General features: G+C 38.1%; 5 protein-coding genes and 1 non-coding gene across 9 annotated transcripts; 2 read left to right on the forward strand and 4 right to left on the reverse strand.

Annotated features, from left to right (window-relative positions):
- Window positions 1-802: 802 nt before the first annotated feature.
- On the reverse strand, window positions 803-3,991 carry LOC121969290 (ferredoxin, root R-B2-like). Its single transcript, XM_042519293.1, has 2 exons — window positions 3,837-3,991; window positions 803-1,500 (listed from the first exon to the last, which is right to left on the reverse strand). The coding sequence occupies exon 2, from the start codon at window positions 1,490-1,492 to the stop codon at window positions 1,037-1,039; it is 456 nt and encodes a 151-aa protein (XP_042375227.1). The 5' UTR covers window positions 1,493-1,500; window positions 3,837-3,991; the 3' UTR covers window positions 803-1,036.
- Window positions 3,992-6,224: 2,233 nt separating this feature from the next.
- On the forward strand, window positions 6,225-8,621 carry LOC121969292 (solute carrier family 35 member F1-like). 3 transcript variants are annotated; one of them, XM_042519296.1, is made up of 12 exons: window positions 6,225-6,343; window positions 6,406-6,573; window positions 6,653-6,747; window positions 6,824-6,881; window positions 7,009-7,200; window positions 7,280-7,356; window positions 7,433-7,515; window positions 7,663-7,714; window positions 7,791-7,859; window positions 7,938-8,024; window positions 8,108-8,172; window positions 8,266-8,621. In XM_042519296.1, exons 2-12 carry the CDS (start codon window positions 6,465-6,467, stop codon window positions 8,387-8,389), a joined length of 1,011 nt encoding a protein of 336 aa, XP_042375230.1. In that variant the 5' UTR covers window positions 6,225-6,343; window positions 6,406-6,464; the 3' UTR covers window positions 8,390-8,621. The 3 variants fall into 3 exon arrangements, with proteins under 3 accessions (XP_042375230.1, XP_042375229.1, XP_042375231.1); XM_042519295.1 differs by lacking the exon at window positions 6,225-6,343 and having other exon boundaries at window positions 6,357-6,573; XM_042519297.1 differs by lacking the exon at window positions 6,225-6,343 and having other exon boundaries at window positions 6,448-6,573; window positions 6,630-6,747.
- Window positions 8,622-8,738: 117 nt separating this feature from the next.
- TRNAV-UAC lies at window positions 8,739-8,812 on the reverse strand. Its single transcript has one exon. It is a non-coding gene; the product is annotated as a tRNA-Val (tRNA).
- A 460-nt stretch (window positions 8,813-9,272) lies between these two features.
- Window positions 9,273-11,903, reverse strand: LOC121969291 (probable galacturonosyltransferase 10). The gene is made up of 2 exons (XM_042519294.1): window positions 11,379-11,903; window positions 9,273-11,074 (listed from the first exon to the last, which is right to left on the reverse strand). The coding sequence occupies exons 1-2, from the start codon at window positions 11,535-11,537 to the stop codon at window positions 9,626-9,628; spliced, it is 1,608 nt and encodes a 535-aa protein (XP_042375228.1). The 5' UTR covers window positions 11,538-11,903; the 3' UTR covers window positions 9,273-9,625.
- Window positions 11,904-11,989: 86 nt separating this feature from the next.
- Window positions 11,990-15,508, forward strand: LOC121969293 (universal stress protein PHOS32-like). Of its 2 annotated transcripts, XM_042519299.1 has the most exons (3): window positions 11,990-12,863; window positions 14,268-14,304; window positions 15,195-15,508. In XM_042519299.1, exons 1-2 carry the CDS (start codon window positions 12,134-12,136, stop codon window positions 14,273-14,275), a joined length of 738 nt encoding a protein of 245 aa, XP_042375233.1. In that variant the 5' UTR covers window positions 11,990-12,133; the 3' UTR covers window positions 14,276-14,304; window positions 15,195-15,508. The 2 variants fall into 2 exon arrangements, with proteins under 2 accessions (XP_042375233.1, XP_042375232.1); XM_042519298.1 differs by lacking the exon at window positions 14,268-14,304.
- On the reverse strand, window positions 15,471-16,053 carry LOC121969295 (calcium-binding protein PBP1-like). The gene has a single exon (XM_042519301.1). It carries the CDS (start codon window positions 15,859-15,861, stop codon window positions 15,529-15,531), a length of 333 nt encoding a protein of 110 aa, XP_042375235.1. The 5' UTR covers window positions 15,862-16,053; the 3' UTR covers window positions 15,471-15,528.

The raw sequence follows: 16,053 nt of genomic DNA on the forward strand, positions 1-16,053 counted from the left end.
CTGATTTCAAGGGTTGATGTAAGGCCGAACTGGGTTGCCGCTTGGCGTGCCTTTGCGGATACTTGATACTTACTTTTCGGAGCGTCGGATGCTCAGTGCATTATCGAGCTGTACTGACATTAGATCGGGTTGCCCGAACGACTGAGGATATAAGACATTGGTCAACTTTGACTTTGACCTATACCATGACTGTGACCTCCATGGAGTGGGCCCCTCATCACCGCATCAATGATAAAAAAAATTAATGTGATAACAGTAAAAACTAGTGGTTGAATTAAATGGTATACTTTTTCATTGAAAGATAAATGTAAATATAACCTTCCAAGAGAAACACTCTACCTAGCAATTTCTAGAGTTGAACTACTAGAAAAGGTTGGAGAAATCCTACACTTTTAGTTGATAGACGAGAAATTTTATCCGTGTAGACTACTACTGATCTCAAATGAAGTGCTTTTGACGAAAGATTCCCATAAGTTGGCACTCGTATGAATAAACATGTTTATGCAAACGCATAAACCATTTGTCAAGAGATTATTGAAATATGAAGTTCAAATATAAGTCCTCATGGGGAATTTCCACGATCACTGAAAAGAAAGGAATTTTACACAAGAAGGCCACTTCAATCAGAGAACGAAAACACAATCTAGGTATGTTGTCTGCTACGCTTCTCTCTAATAATAAAACAAATCTCAAACTTTCATAATACGAATTGAAAAAAAAAAAGTATCTGCGAGAGGAATAATTTTTTTATATAATAATAATAATTTATGGCAATCTATAATTTATGAGACTGCAATTAAAATATCATAAACAAACCTGAATTCAACATAATTTTTTTTTAAAAAAACAAAACATTGGGCTTGCTACCACGAATTGCATTGAAATTTTAGACTTTTAAAGCCTGAACAGTATAATATAAGCGACAACACAAACAATGAAGTTCGCATATCTAACTTAGCAAATGAACCCTAATTGATTCCGTGTCTTATTCATTTCAGGCACGCTAAAGAAAGAATGACGGACTGAATGCACCCGATCAATAGAGTTCGCCTTCCTTGTGAGTGTGGATAACAACATCGGATTTCGGATAAGAGACACAAGTCAGGAGATAACCCTTTCCCATTTGTGTTTCATCAAGGAAGGAGCCATCAGACTGATCCACTTCGCCGGACACCATTTGACCAGCGCACGTAGAACATGCCCCGGCTCGGCAGGAGTATGGCAGCTCCACTCCGGCAGCCTCAGCTGCATCGAGAATGTAGGTGTCGTCTGAAGCTTCGAATTCGTATTCAACCCCTTCTGGGTCGATCAGTTTCACCTTGTACACTGCCATGGCTGACGCCCTAAAGTTGTTGGATACCTTGAGGGCCGATGCCTTTGAGATGCACTTCAAGGAGCTCAGTGATGACGGGGTCTTAATCAGCTGAGAGGACGGCTGGAGCATGACACGGCTCCTCAGTGAGCAGGCAGATGAGAGGGAAACAGTCGACATTGTGCTAGCTGAAAAGGTGGGCAAAGGAACAGGTTATATCAAAGTTCAAGAAACAAAATCCAGGTATAGTAGAGATGATCTGCTGATGCGAGACTTGTACAAAGAATATGATAATACAGAAGAACAAGCATACAGAGACTATCTCTAGATATGGATAAACATCAAATGGTGACAAGGGTAAGGACTAAAAATATGCCAATTGACCTATAGAAATTTCAACAAAAGCTCTAAGGAAATACAACATTTTTCCTTTTGACAAATTTAGCTCCATTACTCTTGTCAATATTAAAAGGCATGTGACGACTACAATAAATAAGCCTACAAAATTCATAAGTGCAAGAACTATCACCACTGCAAACAATGACAGAATTGGACAATAGGTAATCTAGAATCATCAGCATGATCACCTAGTCCATTTAAAACCTTTAATTAAACCCACGACTTCAGGAAGTTTGGGACAGAATTGGTGTCACAACCATGCATACTTATTCTTTGTCAAGATCTAATGTGTATATCTTAGCCTAGAATTAACATTAGTCAAGACAACAATAGAGACTCCATCAGATGCAACCATTTTTAGTTAGTCACTTCACCAAGCCTAAGAAAAGGCTCTGATGGGGTCACGTTCACCATGTGAGAGAGTTGATTAGCACAAAACTTCCAGTGCAGGATTAAAGGGGGTGCTGTAAGTAAATTGCAGCATCCTCCATTTTTTCCCGGTGCACAAATCCCAAATCTCACCGTGGAAAACTAAAAACCAAGTCAATTTTTACCATTAGATAGTAGGTGAAGATTATATAGGGCAAATTTTCATAAAAAGCATATCCCAAGTTAGGAATTTCCTAATGGACACATTCAAGTTTCATTTTTTTTTTTCACAAAAGACACTTTCTGTCACCTTCTTTTTGATACCTAAAACATCCTTAATATTGTGAAAGTTATTTTTTTTTAATTGCTAGAATTTTTTGAGAGCCTAAACATTATCATGTTAGACAGAAATAAGTGTGCCATTATATCTGCAAAATCAAGGTCTATTTGGATTATATAAGTTTAAATGAGTTACTTTAGGCCATCAAGTGGTTTATTCAAATTAATTTGATGGGCTTCTTGTGCATAAAATACAGATTTAAGGACATATATGTATTCAAATCACCATCATCTTGCACTTGCATTTTAACATGTCTCGGTCCATTTTGAATCAAATCACCTAGATGGTCTTCCATTGCATAAAATACAAAAGAAAAAGCATAGACATTTTTCAAGCATGACCTTGATAACAAAAATATTGTTACTTTTACATTTTGGCATATTTAAATTCATCAAGATGGTGATAGCTTTTGTGCACGAGGATAGGGTTGACAATTCATATCTTATCGTGTGTGTTAATCATGTCATATTTCAGGTCGTGTCTAATTTTGTCAGCACCACATGAGAAGACAATTGGACCTAGAGGTAATTTGGAGATTTCATAGGAGAAAATAAACCATTTATAAAATTTTTAAAACATGCATACCCATTGTGAAATTTCATTAGGTATGCCGTTTTAGATATTTGCTTAGTTTTTTTTTTGTCCTTTTGTTAAAGGAGGATTAGATACATACTGGTTGTTATTTTAGATCACAGTCATGATGCTATGAAAGATAGGGACCTTTCCAAATAATTTAGGCTAGATAATAGAATCTTAACACAAACCTTTGATACCCTTAATTCCCAGTCCCAAAACGATAAACTAGGAACTACGAGTTAAAGAAGTGAGATATATGAGGACTTTGAGAACCAAATATAAACACGAGATAGTAGTAGGTATGCTAGGTATTAATAAAGTGTGAGAAGGAAAAAAAAAAAAAAAAAACTCACACGAAAGAATAATTTAAACAGCACAAGGTTTTCCATGATAGCTGAAAATCACGGTTTCATCTGATTATTCTTCATCTCGTTGCAAGATTTTCCAAATAATTATTTCCCATAAACCCCTCTAGAACACTAAGTAAACTTGCCAGTCGAAATCATATCCCTATCAAGGATTGCTCAGCAGAGAATTAGAAAAACGCAAAAGCCAAAAGTTTCACAAGAGACAAGGTTTCTAGTATGCATCTTGTTGTCCATTATTTTCTGAGGGGAAAAAAAAAATCCAAAAATCCAGTAGAGATGAGGAAAAAAAAAAGAGGATATGAAAGGGATTAACCAAGCAAACCGAAAGCGATCTAAGCTGGATGGAAGAAAACCTAGAGAAACACTACAAAACTAACCCCCAAAACATCAAATCGTAGGAAAGAAACCATCCGCTGTAGTCAATCTCATAACAAGCGCCAAAGAGCAAGATCTGCGTATAAAATAGACTTACCTTACGAAACGAACAGAAACGACCGGGAAGCCCGATAGATCGGTAGATCACCGGAGCGGAGACCGACGAAGAACACGCAGTGCCTGCCCTCGAAAGAGGCGAGGGCTCGTTTTAATGCCTCCGATCTTCTCTGCTCCACTGTTCCGCGAGTGGGGAAGAACCGGGCAAAGGATCCTTGACGACAAGCCGGGTCGTCGAATAGCATTAGCAGCCGCCGATCCTACCGATCCACGGTGGGGTCTCCACCATCTAACGGACAGGATATGAAATTGCACGAAAGAAGTGAAAACCCGATTGGATCGAATCTCCACCTGCCTGATGCCGGGTCGCCGAAGGTGGAAACAGCGGGTCTAAACCGGAATCATAAACTAGGGGTCGAGGGTGACGTGTCAGTCAACAATCGTCGACTTTTCATTAGTCGATTCCATGGGCCCCGAAACAGTCTAACCAATTACAGACTTAGAAGGTATGGTATACAATATTTGCCAACGACCGTCCATTTAGCATGGCCAATTAAGTGGACGACCTTTGAACGGTTCATAAAGCCGTCGGCTCCATTAAATTACTAAATTTATTTTCATTGTGAAAAAATTATTAAAAATTCAGTATACCATATATATAATTATGAAAAAAACGTTTTTGTTTGTACTTTTATTTTTTTAATACTTCAAAAAATGTCTTTTTTTTAATAGGAAGAAGATGGCGCATTTCTTTAAATAGAATATTTAACTTCACACGTACCTGCATGAATCACGTCAGAAAAATAAATACATTTTTGACTTAAATAAGAAATAAATAAATAAAATGAAATATCCAAATTAAGTTTCCATTCGCGCTCGAGAAATATAGGTCATTAAATGTTTATTTTATAATACATTTATATTAATTATATTATTTTTAAAGAAAAGTTCATTTTAATTTTAAAAATTATCTTTAAAAATATTCATTTTTAATTTTAAATTATTTTAAATATTATTTATTAAAGTTTAATTGTATTTTTTTTTTTTTAAAATCTAATTGATTCTTTGATCCCTAAAAACTTACGTCCTTATGTTATGACCGTTATGATCTTGTGCCGTTTTCTTTTTTTGTCGGTATTTTTATGTCATTTCTCTTCCCCACATTATGTTATGATCGTTTTTGTCGGTACTTGGGAGAGTGGAAAGTAAAATTAAAGAAAAATTTTCACGGTAGAAAAGTTTCCGTCGTTTACTTCATTAAAATTTTTCGAAGAAAAAGTAATGCAATCCATCAACGGATAATTTTGAAGCCAAAATCGATCATTTCAAAATCGGACGGAAAACAACAGATGGAAAAAAAAATGATGCATGTACCCCTTTTACATTCACAAAATTATATCATATATCAAATAAAATGACACATATAGCCTTTTTAACTCACAAAATTACACTATGTACCAAAAAAATGACGTATGCATCATTTTTTATTTACAAAATTACATCACAAGTATTTTCCTCTATCAAGGTAAACAAGTGTGCAAAGGAAAATTTTTTTTCACCCTTTCTTTTCTCTTCCTCCAAAGATAACTTTCTATTATTAATTTTTTTCTTTTTCTCATCCATACTCTAGAGTAAACATAGCATAAATATGCCTTCTTCTCCCACCTTGCTCTTTTGTCCTCTTCCTTAACAAAAATAGAAAGTAGGATTCCTCATTCATGAATGCAAAGTAATATATTAATCTTTTTAACCATTAAATTGATTTTTTTATTATATAAACTAAAAAATCAACACTTTCGGTTAATAGTATTAGTAAATTTTTACAATATAAATATATTAAAATTATTATTGCAGTTTTAGTTATTATAGAGAAAATGTGTTTGATTCTATAAAAGAAATTGAAATGAATAAAATCAAAATTTCATTAAAATATATATAATTGAAAGAAACAAATAATTTAATAAAAATGACCTAATAAAGTAAAATTTTCACTTAAGATTTTATTTTAAAACAAATAAATGATAAATATTATTGCCACTCTCCACTTTATATTTTAATTAAACAAGCTCAATATTGAAAGGATCTGCTTTTATATCTCACGTGAAGTACGCCCATCCAAATTAACTCTCCACGGGATTGGACACCGTTGCCAGCACATCCTCTTTCGATTTATGAATAAACTATAAAGATCCCGTCGATATTAACTTTTAACTTTCACAATTACTTCTGCACAATCAAGAACAAAGTGACAAAATAGCTCACGCAGCGAGCCTTTATTGCATTCATTTTAAAATGATCTCTAATCTTATTCATATTTATTAAAGCTGGGATAACAAAATTTTAATTTTAATGAATTAACGGATAAATTTGTTTAATAAAAATTAATAAAAAGCGTTTCAAATCCACCATTCTCCATGTTGTTTCGCTTTGACTATTTGGTAGGGAGACACCACGAGCCTGCGTGAACACCAACCTGTTTGTTTCCTCTACAATTCACTTGCTGATCACGACCTACTGAGCTCACCACTTCTTTAATACAGAGCAATGGTAGCGTGCATGTTTTTAATTCTCAGTGGAGATTTCTTTTTATTATGTTATTTCTCTTCCAGCATCAGAAAGCAGGAATTTCAAATCAATCTGAAGCTTCAACCCTGTGATCAGCTTGAGCATGGAGAGGAAGGAGGCATGGAGACTGGCCCTCGTCCTATTCCTCGGGCAGCTCGTCTCATTCTTCATTGCGATAGCTAGCTTCACTTCTTCTCTGATAGCAGAGCTCGGTAAATCTGTCAGTTACTCCATTTCCTTATAGATCTGCCTCTCTCATGCCGCACAGTCTCTGTGTTTTTGCATTTGAAGGGACTGATACACCATTAACGCAGTCGTGGTTCACTTACCTTTCTTTGTCTCTCGTGTATGGAGCTGTTTTCTTGTTCAGGGGTCAGAGACTTATGGTGGGACTTAATCTGAGCAATAATTTAACTGCGCGAATTCTCATGAAATCGATTGATATGCTAAGATCTGTTGCAGGTTCCTTGGTACTGGTACCTTGCCTTAGCCATTGTCGATGTTCAAGGCAACTACTTGAGTAATCTTTTTTCTTCACTTCCTAATTGATGTTTCAGCTACTGGTTGTAGAATGCAATTCAACTCTACTTTCTTAGACTATTTTTCTTTTCATACAACTCAGATTATCTATTAATAATCTGTTGCAGTAGTTAAAGCCTATCAGTACACTTCAATTACAAGCGTAACATTGCTGGATTGCTGGACTATTCCATGGGTCATAATCCTCACTTGGATAGCCCTAGGGACAAGGTATTCTCCATGGCAATTTGTGGGTGCTGCAGTGTGTGTGTTAGGCCTTGGCTTGGTGCTTCTTTCTGATGTTGGCGTATCTGGTGGAGGTAATTAATCTTAGATCATAATCTTGTTGGTTTCGATGACTTGATAGCAGCTTTGGTGGATGATTAATTTGTGTTTCAGGTGGAAGCAAACCGATCATTGGTGATACATTAGTGATTGCAGGGACAGTTTGTTATGCATTCAGCAATGTCGGCGAGGTTAGCCAATCTGCAGTGATAACTTAATATATAGTTAAATGATTCTGTAACAATTTGTGTTACCAAAACAATGTAGGAATTTTGTGTCAAGAGGAAAGACCGAGTCGAGTTATTGGCAATGCTAGGGATATTTGGGGTGCTAGTTGGTACCTGTGAGATGTATCCTTTTGACACACAAAAACAGCATAGAAGACTTAAACCATTCTGCTTGCTCTCTTCTTAATGATGTTGGTTTTTGGATGCTATTGTTAGTCAAGCTACAAATTATGTTTGTTTTGCGGTTACCAGATTCCCTAACATGCTTAGTGCTGTTTTAGAGAGGAAAGATCTTGAATCAGTCAAGTGGTCTGCCACAATGGTCTGTTTCTGAACTTTTCTTTCTGATACATACTATGGAAACTAGATTTCCCCCTTTTTTTGTGTGTGCTTTACAGATATGTTTATTCGGTGGCTTTGCGGCCGCAACATTTTTGTTCTACACTGTCGTTCCTTTTGTCATGAAGGTATTTTCAAATTTTAACATAGTCTTAAAAGCACAATGATGATTTTGCATTGAGGATGATTTAAAAATCTTTTTGCAGATGAGTGGAGCAACCTTGTTTAATCTGTCTCTTCTCACATCCGATATGTGGGCCGTCGCTATTCGCGTCTTCTTTTACCATGATCAAGTAGGATCTCCATTTCTTCCCGGATCATGTCTAAATGTATGTGTTTTCCTTCATTAACTACAGTGTGGTAATACAAATTTCAGGTGGATTGGTTGTATTTTCTTGCATTTGGTTTGGTGGCTATTGGCTTGATCATTTACTCAGTGAGGTAAGTTACATTTCAGAAACAATGAAAATGAAATTTTCTACTCTGTTATTAAACTTTCATCTAATCTACAAATTTCAATTTCAAATCTTTTAGAGAATACAACACTGTAAATGGAGGAGACCCTGAAGCTTTACAGTATGAGAGAATCCCACAAGAAAGTTCAGCAGTGAGTGGGCAACATGAGACTTGTTCAGAAACAAATACAGAGAGAGCTTGAACAAGATGCAGATGAAGGTCTAAGAATCGATTAATGTGGTTGATGACAGAATCAAATGCCAGAGATGCGAATTCTGAAGGCAAAATGGAAAGGAAAAAAAAAACAATCTTGATTGGGATTTTTTTTTTTCAAGAATTATTTAAAAAATAAATTAGTATTTCTAAGAATAAATTGGTGTGGTTGATGACAGAGTCAAATGCCAGAGATGCGAATTCTGAAGGCAAAATGGAAAGGAAAAAAAAACAATCTTGATTGGGAATATTTGTTTTTTCAAGAATTATTTAAAAAATAAATTAGTATTTCTAAGAATATTTTTTTTCAAGAATTTAAAAACATATTAGTTTGTCTGTGTCTGAGCCCGGGTTCGAACCGGGGACCTTTAGTGTGTAAGACTAACGTGATAACCAACTACACCACCCAGACTACGAAGGTGATTTCAATCAATTTCTTATATCACCGTTATTTTCATCTTCTTTGTATTACGAAACCACACGCCAATTTAATCACATGATAGAGGAGTTTTATAGTGTTTTCAATGAACACACGCCTTTTGAATTAGAGTAAATTTGAAAAAAAGACCTTAATTTTGATTGTTGATTAATCAATGATTAAGATTAATTCTGCCTAGAGTCAATGATTGTTATGTTCTTGCTAAAATCCTCCAATTTGTGATCAAAAGGAATTGTAATCCAGTGTTCATCAGAAACTTTAGACGTTATTATTGTTTTTGTAATACAATCCTCATTCTTGTGCATACAGATTTATATAGCTGCTAGACTAAAACACTCCTTTGAGACTTAGTTTCTGCACGAGTTGAACCAAACAATGAAGAAAGCTATACATATGAAATGATGAAGAAATAAATTTCATATGCATCAACATCTCACAACTGAATAAACTATGGATTATTATGTGGTTTTGACAAAAAAAAATTAAGAAAGCGCAATAATGTATCTGCTACATTTACCTGCTCTTAACAAGTGCTTCAAAAACTGGGTCAGATGACCTAACGATGAGATTCAGATTCTTAAAAACAAAGAACTAATACTAGCTGCAAATTACATTGAGGAAAATTTGTCAGAAGAAACAAAGAACTAATACTAGCTGCAAATTACATTGAGGAAAATTTGTCAGAAGAAACAAAGAACTAATACTATTACTGCCAATGTGACCGGTGTAGGCTTTCCACTGGTCTCATAGATAGCATGGATGACACTTGCATTCACCACAAAATGTCTAACCATGAATAAAGCATTGCTGCAAGAAGGGATGTGAGAAATCCACATACTTTTCCCAGAAACCCTTGTACTTCTCCTTTCCAATCTTCAACCAGGGTTTCATGTTCCCATTATAGTGCAATACTGCACCATTTTTTATCAGCAAAGGATCAACATTAGTGTATCCCAACCCTAGCACATGCCATTCGGGGTCCAACTTCTCAACCAACCCATAGAAGGCCAGTAAGCCAGGGGGCAAGGTACCGAGCTTCCATAAGGAATGGTCAGCATTCTTCTCCTGCCAATAGTGATAGATTCCTGTTACATTCTTCTTCCGCCACTCCCTTAGATCAAGGACATTCATTCCGAATGCCCAGCCACATGCGTTGGGATCAAAATGTGCTTGTATTAGAGGGTGGGAATAGTTCAGGTATTTATGGAACCGGTGGAATGTCTCCATGCAAGTCTCTACAGCACCCATCACGTTTCCATTTAGGTTGATTGAGAATAATTCTGAGAGATCCTTCTGAACAACAATGTCGTCGTCAAGAAACACCACTTTTTGTAATGCTGGATAGACTTCTGGGATATAGAACCTTAGGTGGTTTAGCATTGATAAGTACTTTGGGTTCCTGAACTTGATTGGCGTTCGATTATTGCCGCTACCAGAAAAATAGTAGTTCTGTGTTTCAGAGTTTTGAAGTTGCTTTAAAACTGGTACATATGAGGCATTAAGCCAGCTAAAATCCTCCACCTTCTGGACCTCAATGGCTGCACCCCGGAAATTGTTCATGGAGAACCAGGCCCTCATTGGAGCATAATTCACCTCGTCTGTAACCAGGTGGAATACAACCATTTCAGGATGCTTCGAGTTCATGGACGTAGAGTTGACCACAGCTGATGCAGCAAGGATATTATCAGAGAAAATACAAAAATGGTAAAGGCTATTGTCCTTAAGCTTTCTGAGACTGTGCCTTCTTTCTAAAAGTTTTCTTTGAAGACTTGAGTTCATGAACCATTCCATAGTAAGCCTGATACCAAAACAATAGAGGCCTTTTGGCAGTTCTTCAGCAGCTATTTGTCCATATTTGGTGCTCTTTTCAGTTTCAGATTTCATCTTCTCATCAAGAGACAATAATTGACCTTTCATCTTCATAATCATGGTAGCACTGTCATAATGGAGTTGTTGCGCTTGGTAGAGCAGGAGACCCATGTCACGAATTGCTTCCTCCAATTCCTTCATCACCAATGAAGTTTCCATCATTGCTGCAGTTGACAGAAGAGATTGACATTTTCGAATTTGGGAACTAAGCTCCGCTGCGAACTGGAGGTTATTGTTATCTTTAGATACCACAACCAAAGTCTTTGCAAGAGATATTTGGTCTATAATTTGCCTCGTAAAGGAGTATGGACTGAGCATCTCAACAGTAATGTTTAGATCTTCAATTAGGCTAGAGCGGAAGAGTTTCTGCAACACAAGATGAAGGTTTCAAGGGAAGAATGGGTGTAGATGTAAAAGCTAGAAATATTATAGAAAATTAAAAGAATGAAGAGCAATAACAGGGAATGGCATGCTCATGTTGCATTCAGAGGAAGATTGAACCGAGAATCTAGGGATCTCTTTGTGTAAACACTGAAAGAAGTCTAGGGCATGGAAGATACAATTCTCAGAGTTTCTTTTTTTTTTTTTTTTTAGGAAAACCAGGATCCAGAAAATCACAAAGAAAACATTTTTATTCATGCAAAGTAAAGATCGCGAGGTAAGATCCCACCTGACGGGCCAACGGCGGCGTGGATCTCGGCAGTTTCTCCCAACTTAGCACCACAAGGAGCAGCAGCATCCCAAGGCCGCCGGCTACAAGCCACACCCAGGAACCGGAGAACCATCGCCTCCGAGCCGGTCTCCTGAGATCAAACGTCCGCCGACTCATTTCGCACCCTCCTCAGCACCCGCGACGACGACCGAACCGATCAAGCGCGGCGATGACGCGCATCTTCGGATATCCGGAGGAAGAGTGCCCAGTTGCAGATCACGAATCAATCTTATGGTTCCGTCCGGGGCCTGCCGGTTCTAAATCGTTCTCTCCCCGAACTGCTGCTACTCCGGCGGCTCCGAACGCAGGGGACTGCAGACTGCTAATCTCCTCCGGATCGTCTGTTTTCGGTTAAGCCTCGGCTAATGCCTGATTATTATAGTGATTCGATACAAATGTGGCGCACGAAGGTTTGACCCGATCAATCTATAAACGGCTCAGATCACTAGTATTATCTCTGCGGCTAATTGGCCAATCTACACTTGAAGAACTTATTGGATTTGGGCTGATATCTATTTCGGCCCAAATCGGTCCAAATTAATCAATTCACGTTCAGTTAGGTCACAGGAGGTGCCATCGATTGGACCCGATCGCGAACTCAACGCACGGCAGCTGTTTCTATCGTTATCCAGCTCCTTCTCCGTGGCCGCCTCCTCGCTCACGCTGACCGTTTCTATCTCAATCTAGATCGAGGAAACCAGGCCCTCGTCGCCATGGACTCCCCTAAGACTCCTCCCAGGGCCCGGCCGCCCGCCATCGATCCCTCCTCCCCCCGCATCTTTCTCTCGGCCGCCGCCGCCGCCAGCCCCGGGTCACACCGCCGGATCGCCATCGCCGTCGACCTGAGCGATGAGAGTGCTTACGCCGTCAAGTGGGCCGTCCAGAACTACCTCCGCCCGGGCGACGCCGTCATCCTCCTCCACGTCCGCTCTACCAGCGTCCTCTACGGCGCTGACTGGGGCGCCATCGACCTCTCGGTCGAGTCCGAAGATGCTGCGTCGGAGGTGTCGCCCCAGAAGCTGGAAGAGGAATTCGACGCCTTCACGGCGACCAAGGTGCAGGATCTGGCTCAGCCGCTCGTCGAGGCGCAGATCCCCTTCAAGATCCACATCGTCAAGGACCACGACATGAAGGAGCGACTCTGCCTCGAGGTCGAAAGGCTTGGGCTGAGCGCGGTCATAATGGGAAGCCGAGGCTTCGGGGCATCCAGGAGGAATAGTAAGTCTCGGCTTGGCAGCGTCAGCGACTATTGTGTGCATCACTGTGTTTGTCCTGTTGTGGTGGTTCGCTACCCCGACGATGCTACTGGTCTCGGATCCGGAGCCGTGGGATCGTCTTCCCCTCTTGCCAATGGCTCCAAAGTACCTGTGGGGAGGGATACCGAGCTCCATACTTTGCCTGAAGAGGAGCAAGAGTATCACGATGCTGATGACGGGCATAAAGGTGTGATCTTCCGTAAATTCATTAGAATTTAACTTTAGTGAAATACTTAGGACAATCATTTAGTTAAATTGTGCCTGCTTGTTTGTTAAGGTATTCAACTATGTGCCTGCTTGTTTTGATGAAGAAACACGGGTCTAAATCATTTAGTTAAATTGTTAGCAAAGTCTAGCAGGTAGTACATATTGAAGCGAAATTGGTATGGTAATTCAATCTTGGTATTCTGATGTTTAGCTTGCCCTAGAAGAAGTGAATTACTTCTGCTACTGTTATATAATTACCTAATTGTTATATATATTAAGAGTCACTTGTATCAGTAGAAACTGATGTGTCCTGAGTTAATCTTTAAAGATTTAGTAGGGTTACAGTGACATCTGCACTTGTCAAGTGCTCTAATCAGTTAAAAACTCTACTTTTACATTCCTCCACTTACAGAAAAGTGACTTTGTGGAGAAAACAACCAAGTTTGCATTGATCACCATTGAAATTTTAGTAGTTTCTTTTTATGTATTTTAGATTGCTTTTGCAAAGCAACATCCATCTCTTTCTAAATTTCTCCTTGATTTCACTTGGATAATTTTATAGTCATTGGCTCCATTTTATATCTAATTCGCTTTGTTACTTGTTCTATTGAATATGCTCATCAATTGAATAATTAGTTCACATGATTTAAGGATTTTTCTAGTCTTTGTTACACCCCAAGTCTCAACTATTAAGTTCTCTAATCATTTAATGTTGTTAACAACAAGTCACAGATGGAATGTGAGTTTTTGGGGGGTTAAATTTAGGGATGCATATTTAAGGACTTAAAGGCCTTAATGAAGTTTGGATTTAATTATGAAGCTCCATTATGAACTCTAGGCCAAGTGAAGTAGTTTCCATATGCCGTGGGAGGCAATAATTTGTTTGCCATTTTTAAATGCAAGTTACATTCAAGAAGACATTCAATATTTCTAGTATGATGTTTACTTTTAAAACTGTCTGTGATGCTTTTTATTTTAGTTTCAACATAATACTTGCTGATGATGTACTGTGGTTTGGTCTTTAAAGGTCTAATCTGCAATGTTGACTTCAAATTTTATGTTTGTAATTACAGTTTATTTTTCCTCTATAACTGCTGTTTTATTTTAGTAGTTTTTTGTGTTAACTCATCGGGATTTAGAAACTGAACATTGAAAGAAACTGCATTATTTGCAGAGGCCAGAAGCAAACAATTTTATTATGATTTCAATTTGTGATTTTAGCAAGTTTGTTCAAGTACTAATTTTCTGTGATTGCTTGATTAGCGTATCTTTCTTGCAGTATCCTTGTAGTACATTATTCGGCAAAATAAATCTTCATTCTAATTATCGGTCGTAATCCTTTTCTTCTGATGTGTCCAATATATGCTTTTCTATTGTGGTGCAGATGCATGATAAGCATGGTGTAGGCATCTTTTTTTATGGTAAGAAATTGTAGATCATAACCATGAGCTATTTTTATGCTATAGATGTTCTACATCACTGCTGCTAATTTTGCTAATTAAGAGATTACACATTTATTTGTTTTTAATTTCTAGTGCAGATTCATTTAGGTTCTTAGTATTCTTTTTTTTTTTTTTTTTTGTTCAACTGTGTTCCTTGTATGTCTCCTCTCCTCTTCTTTCTGTTGACGTTGAATACATTAATTACTTTAGGGAACTACTTGTGGCTAGTTGAGCTTTCAGTGGCTAAGACCATTGATTCATCATCCAATGTTTGAGTGCCCACTGGAGCTTAGATATAATGTTAAAATTATATACCAAATAGACAAGCACTTGGATTCTGTAAGTTGTCTTTGGAAAAAAAAATATCGTGTTTGAAAATAAATAACTTCAAATGGCCTGTAATCAGAAATCCACCAAGGTAGCCCAGATCCAGGAATCGTTAGGGTAATTACTATTTAGGAGTTGCACCATCAAAAGTTATCTCTTAGCTTCCTTCCACTGCTTCAAGTACTTTAATTCGACATTCAGAACCTATAAAAAAATTCCACATGTGTGTATAATCAAAACTGATTTTGATGTAGAATGCCCCTCAGATAAAACCTGTATTTGCTAGGCTTTCTTTCTCTTTTGCAGATAATAATGACTTCCACTACCTTAAGATTATTCTCAGTTATCTATTAAGATCAACTTTGACAAACTTGATTCAATTGTTGTCAAATATTAGTTTGTTTGACTATCTTAGGCGGGCCACAAGCTTTATTTGGTATACGTCATTAGAGATCATTCATCCTTTCATGTAAAACTTCAATAAATATAGATAATTTTTCTTTTCTGATTACTATAATATTTTCTCTTTTTTCTTTTCCCAGACAACAGTTGACATGAACAAAGGTGGTGGTAATCTTAGTACGGGCAGTGAAACTCTTGTGTAAAGTCTAAAGTTAGTTGTTCACGCTGATGTTTGTTTACTGTAACTCTAAAAGATGGGCAACTCATGTGTGCGCATCTTTTATATGTAGCAGGCACTTGAAACCTGGAATACCATCTAAGTTCCTCCTGCTTTTTTTTGTTTTGTTTTGTTTTTTGTTTTTGTGTGTAAATAATCATGGTCATTTAGTCATGATCATATCTGTGCACGATATTAATAGATTTGAATGCTCTAATTTATTTTTCTTAGAGAAAATAAGCAGCAGTACAAGAAATTTAAGACCATCTCTCATGCATATCCATGAGCTCAGGGCTCAACCTGAGCATGAGCACACAGAACTCCATCTGGTCCAACACACCATCCCGGTCGAGGTCACCCTCCCTCACCATACTCGCCGCCTCCTCCTCGGTGATGCAGCCACCGAGTCCAAGTGCAGTGGCAGAGCTTCGCCTGAGGCTGTCTGCAGTGATGACGCCCTTCACCGGATCCATGAGCAGTCGGAAGCCCTTGCACAGCTCTTCCATCAGCCCCTCCGTGCCTAGCCGCGCCACCATCACAGGCAACAAGTCCTCGAACTCGATCGACGATTCAGGTTTCTCCTCTTCCATGATGATATCTTAGTCTGTAAGTTGGTTGAAGCCATTGCGCGTATATATAGAAATCCAAGGTCGAGGTTTAAGAGGATGGTGAGAAGGAAGTTAAGCTTCTGTGCATTACGTTGCGTGCATGTGAATGTGGTGTCGTGAGGAAGCTTTTTGGAGGCGGTCGCTGCGATTATTTGAGGGAGGTTCACGAGGAAA

This window comes from Zingiber officinale, chromosome 4A (assembly GCF_018446385.1).
Source record: "Zingiber officinale cultivar Zhangliang chromosome 4A, Zo_v1.1, whole genome shotgun sequence".
Taxonomy (NCBI): domain Eukaryota; kingdom Viridiplantae; phylum Streptophyta; class Magnoliopsida; order Zingiberales; family Zingiberaceae; genus Zingiber; species Zingiber officinale.

What these genes read in the sequence shown, in the direction of transcription:
- LOC121969292 (XM_042519296.1), top strand. Translation starts at nt 6,465, where the DNA reads ATGGAGAGGAAGGAGGCATGGAGACTGGCCCTCGTCCTATTCCTCGGG. An exon ending in TTCTCTGATAGCAGAGCTCG is followed by an intron (nt 6,574 to 6,652) that starts GTAAATCTGTCA and finishes TTGCATTTGAAG; the next exon opens with GGACTGATACACCATTAACG. An exon ending in TCAGGGGTCAGAGACTTATG is followed by an intron (nt 6,748 to 6,823) that starts GTGGGACTTAAT and finishes GATCTGTTGCAG; the next exon opens with GTTCCTTGGTACTGGTACCT.
- LOC121969290 (XM_042519293.1), bottom strand. Translation starts at nt 1,492, where the DNA reads ATGTCGACTGTTTCCCTCTCATCTGCCTGCTCACTGAGGAGCCGTGTC.
- LOC121969291 (XM_042519294.1), bottom strand. Translation starts at nt 11,537, where the DNA reads ATGAGTCGGCGGACGTTTGATCTCAGGAGACCGGCTCGGAGGCGATGG. An exon ending in CGCCGCCGTTGGCCCGTCAG is followed by an intron (nt 11,075 to 11,378) that starts GTGGGATCTTAC and finishes CTTGTGTTGCAG; the next exon opens with AAACTCTTCCGCTCTAGCCT.
- LOC121969295 (XM_042519301.1), bottom strand. Translation starts at nt 15,861, where the DNA reads ATGGAAGAGGAGAAACCTGAATCGTCGATCGAGTTCGAGGACTTGTTG.
- LOC121969293 (XM_042519298.1), top strand. Translation starts at nt 12,134, where the DNA reads ATGGACTCCCCTAAGACTCCTCCCAGGGCCCGGCCGCCCGCCATCGAT.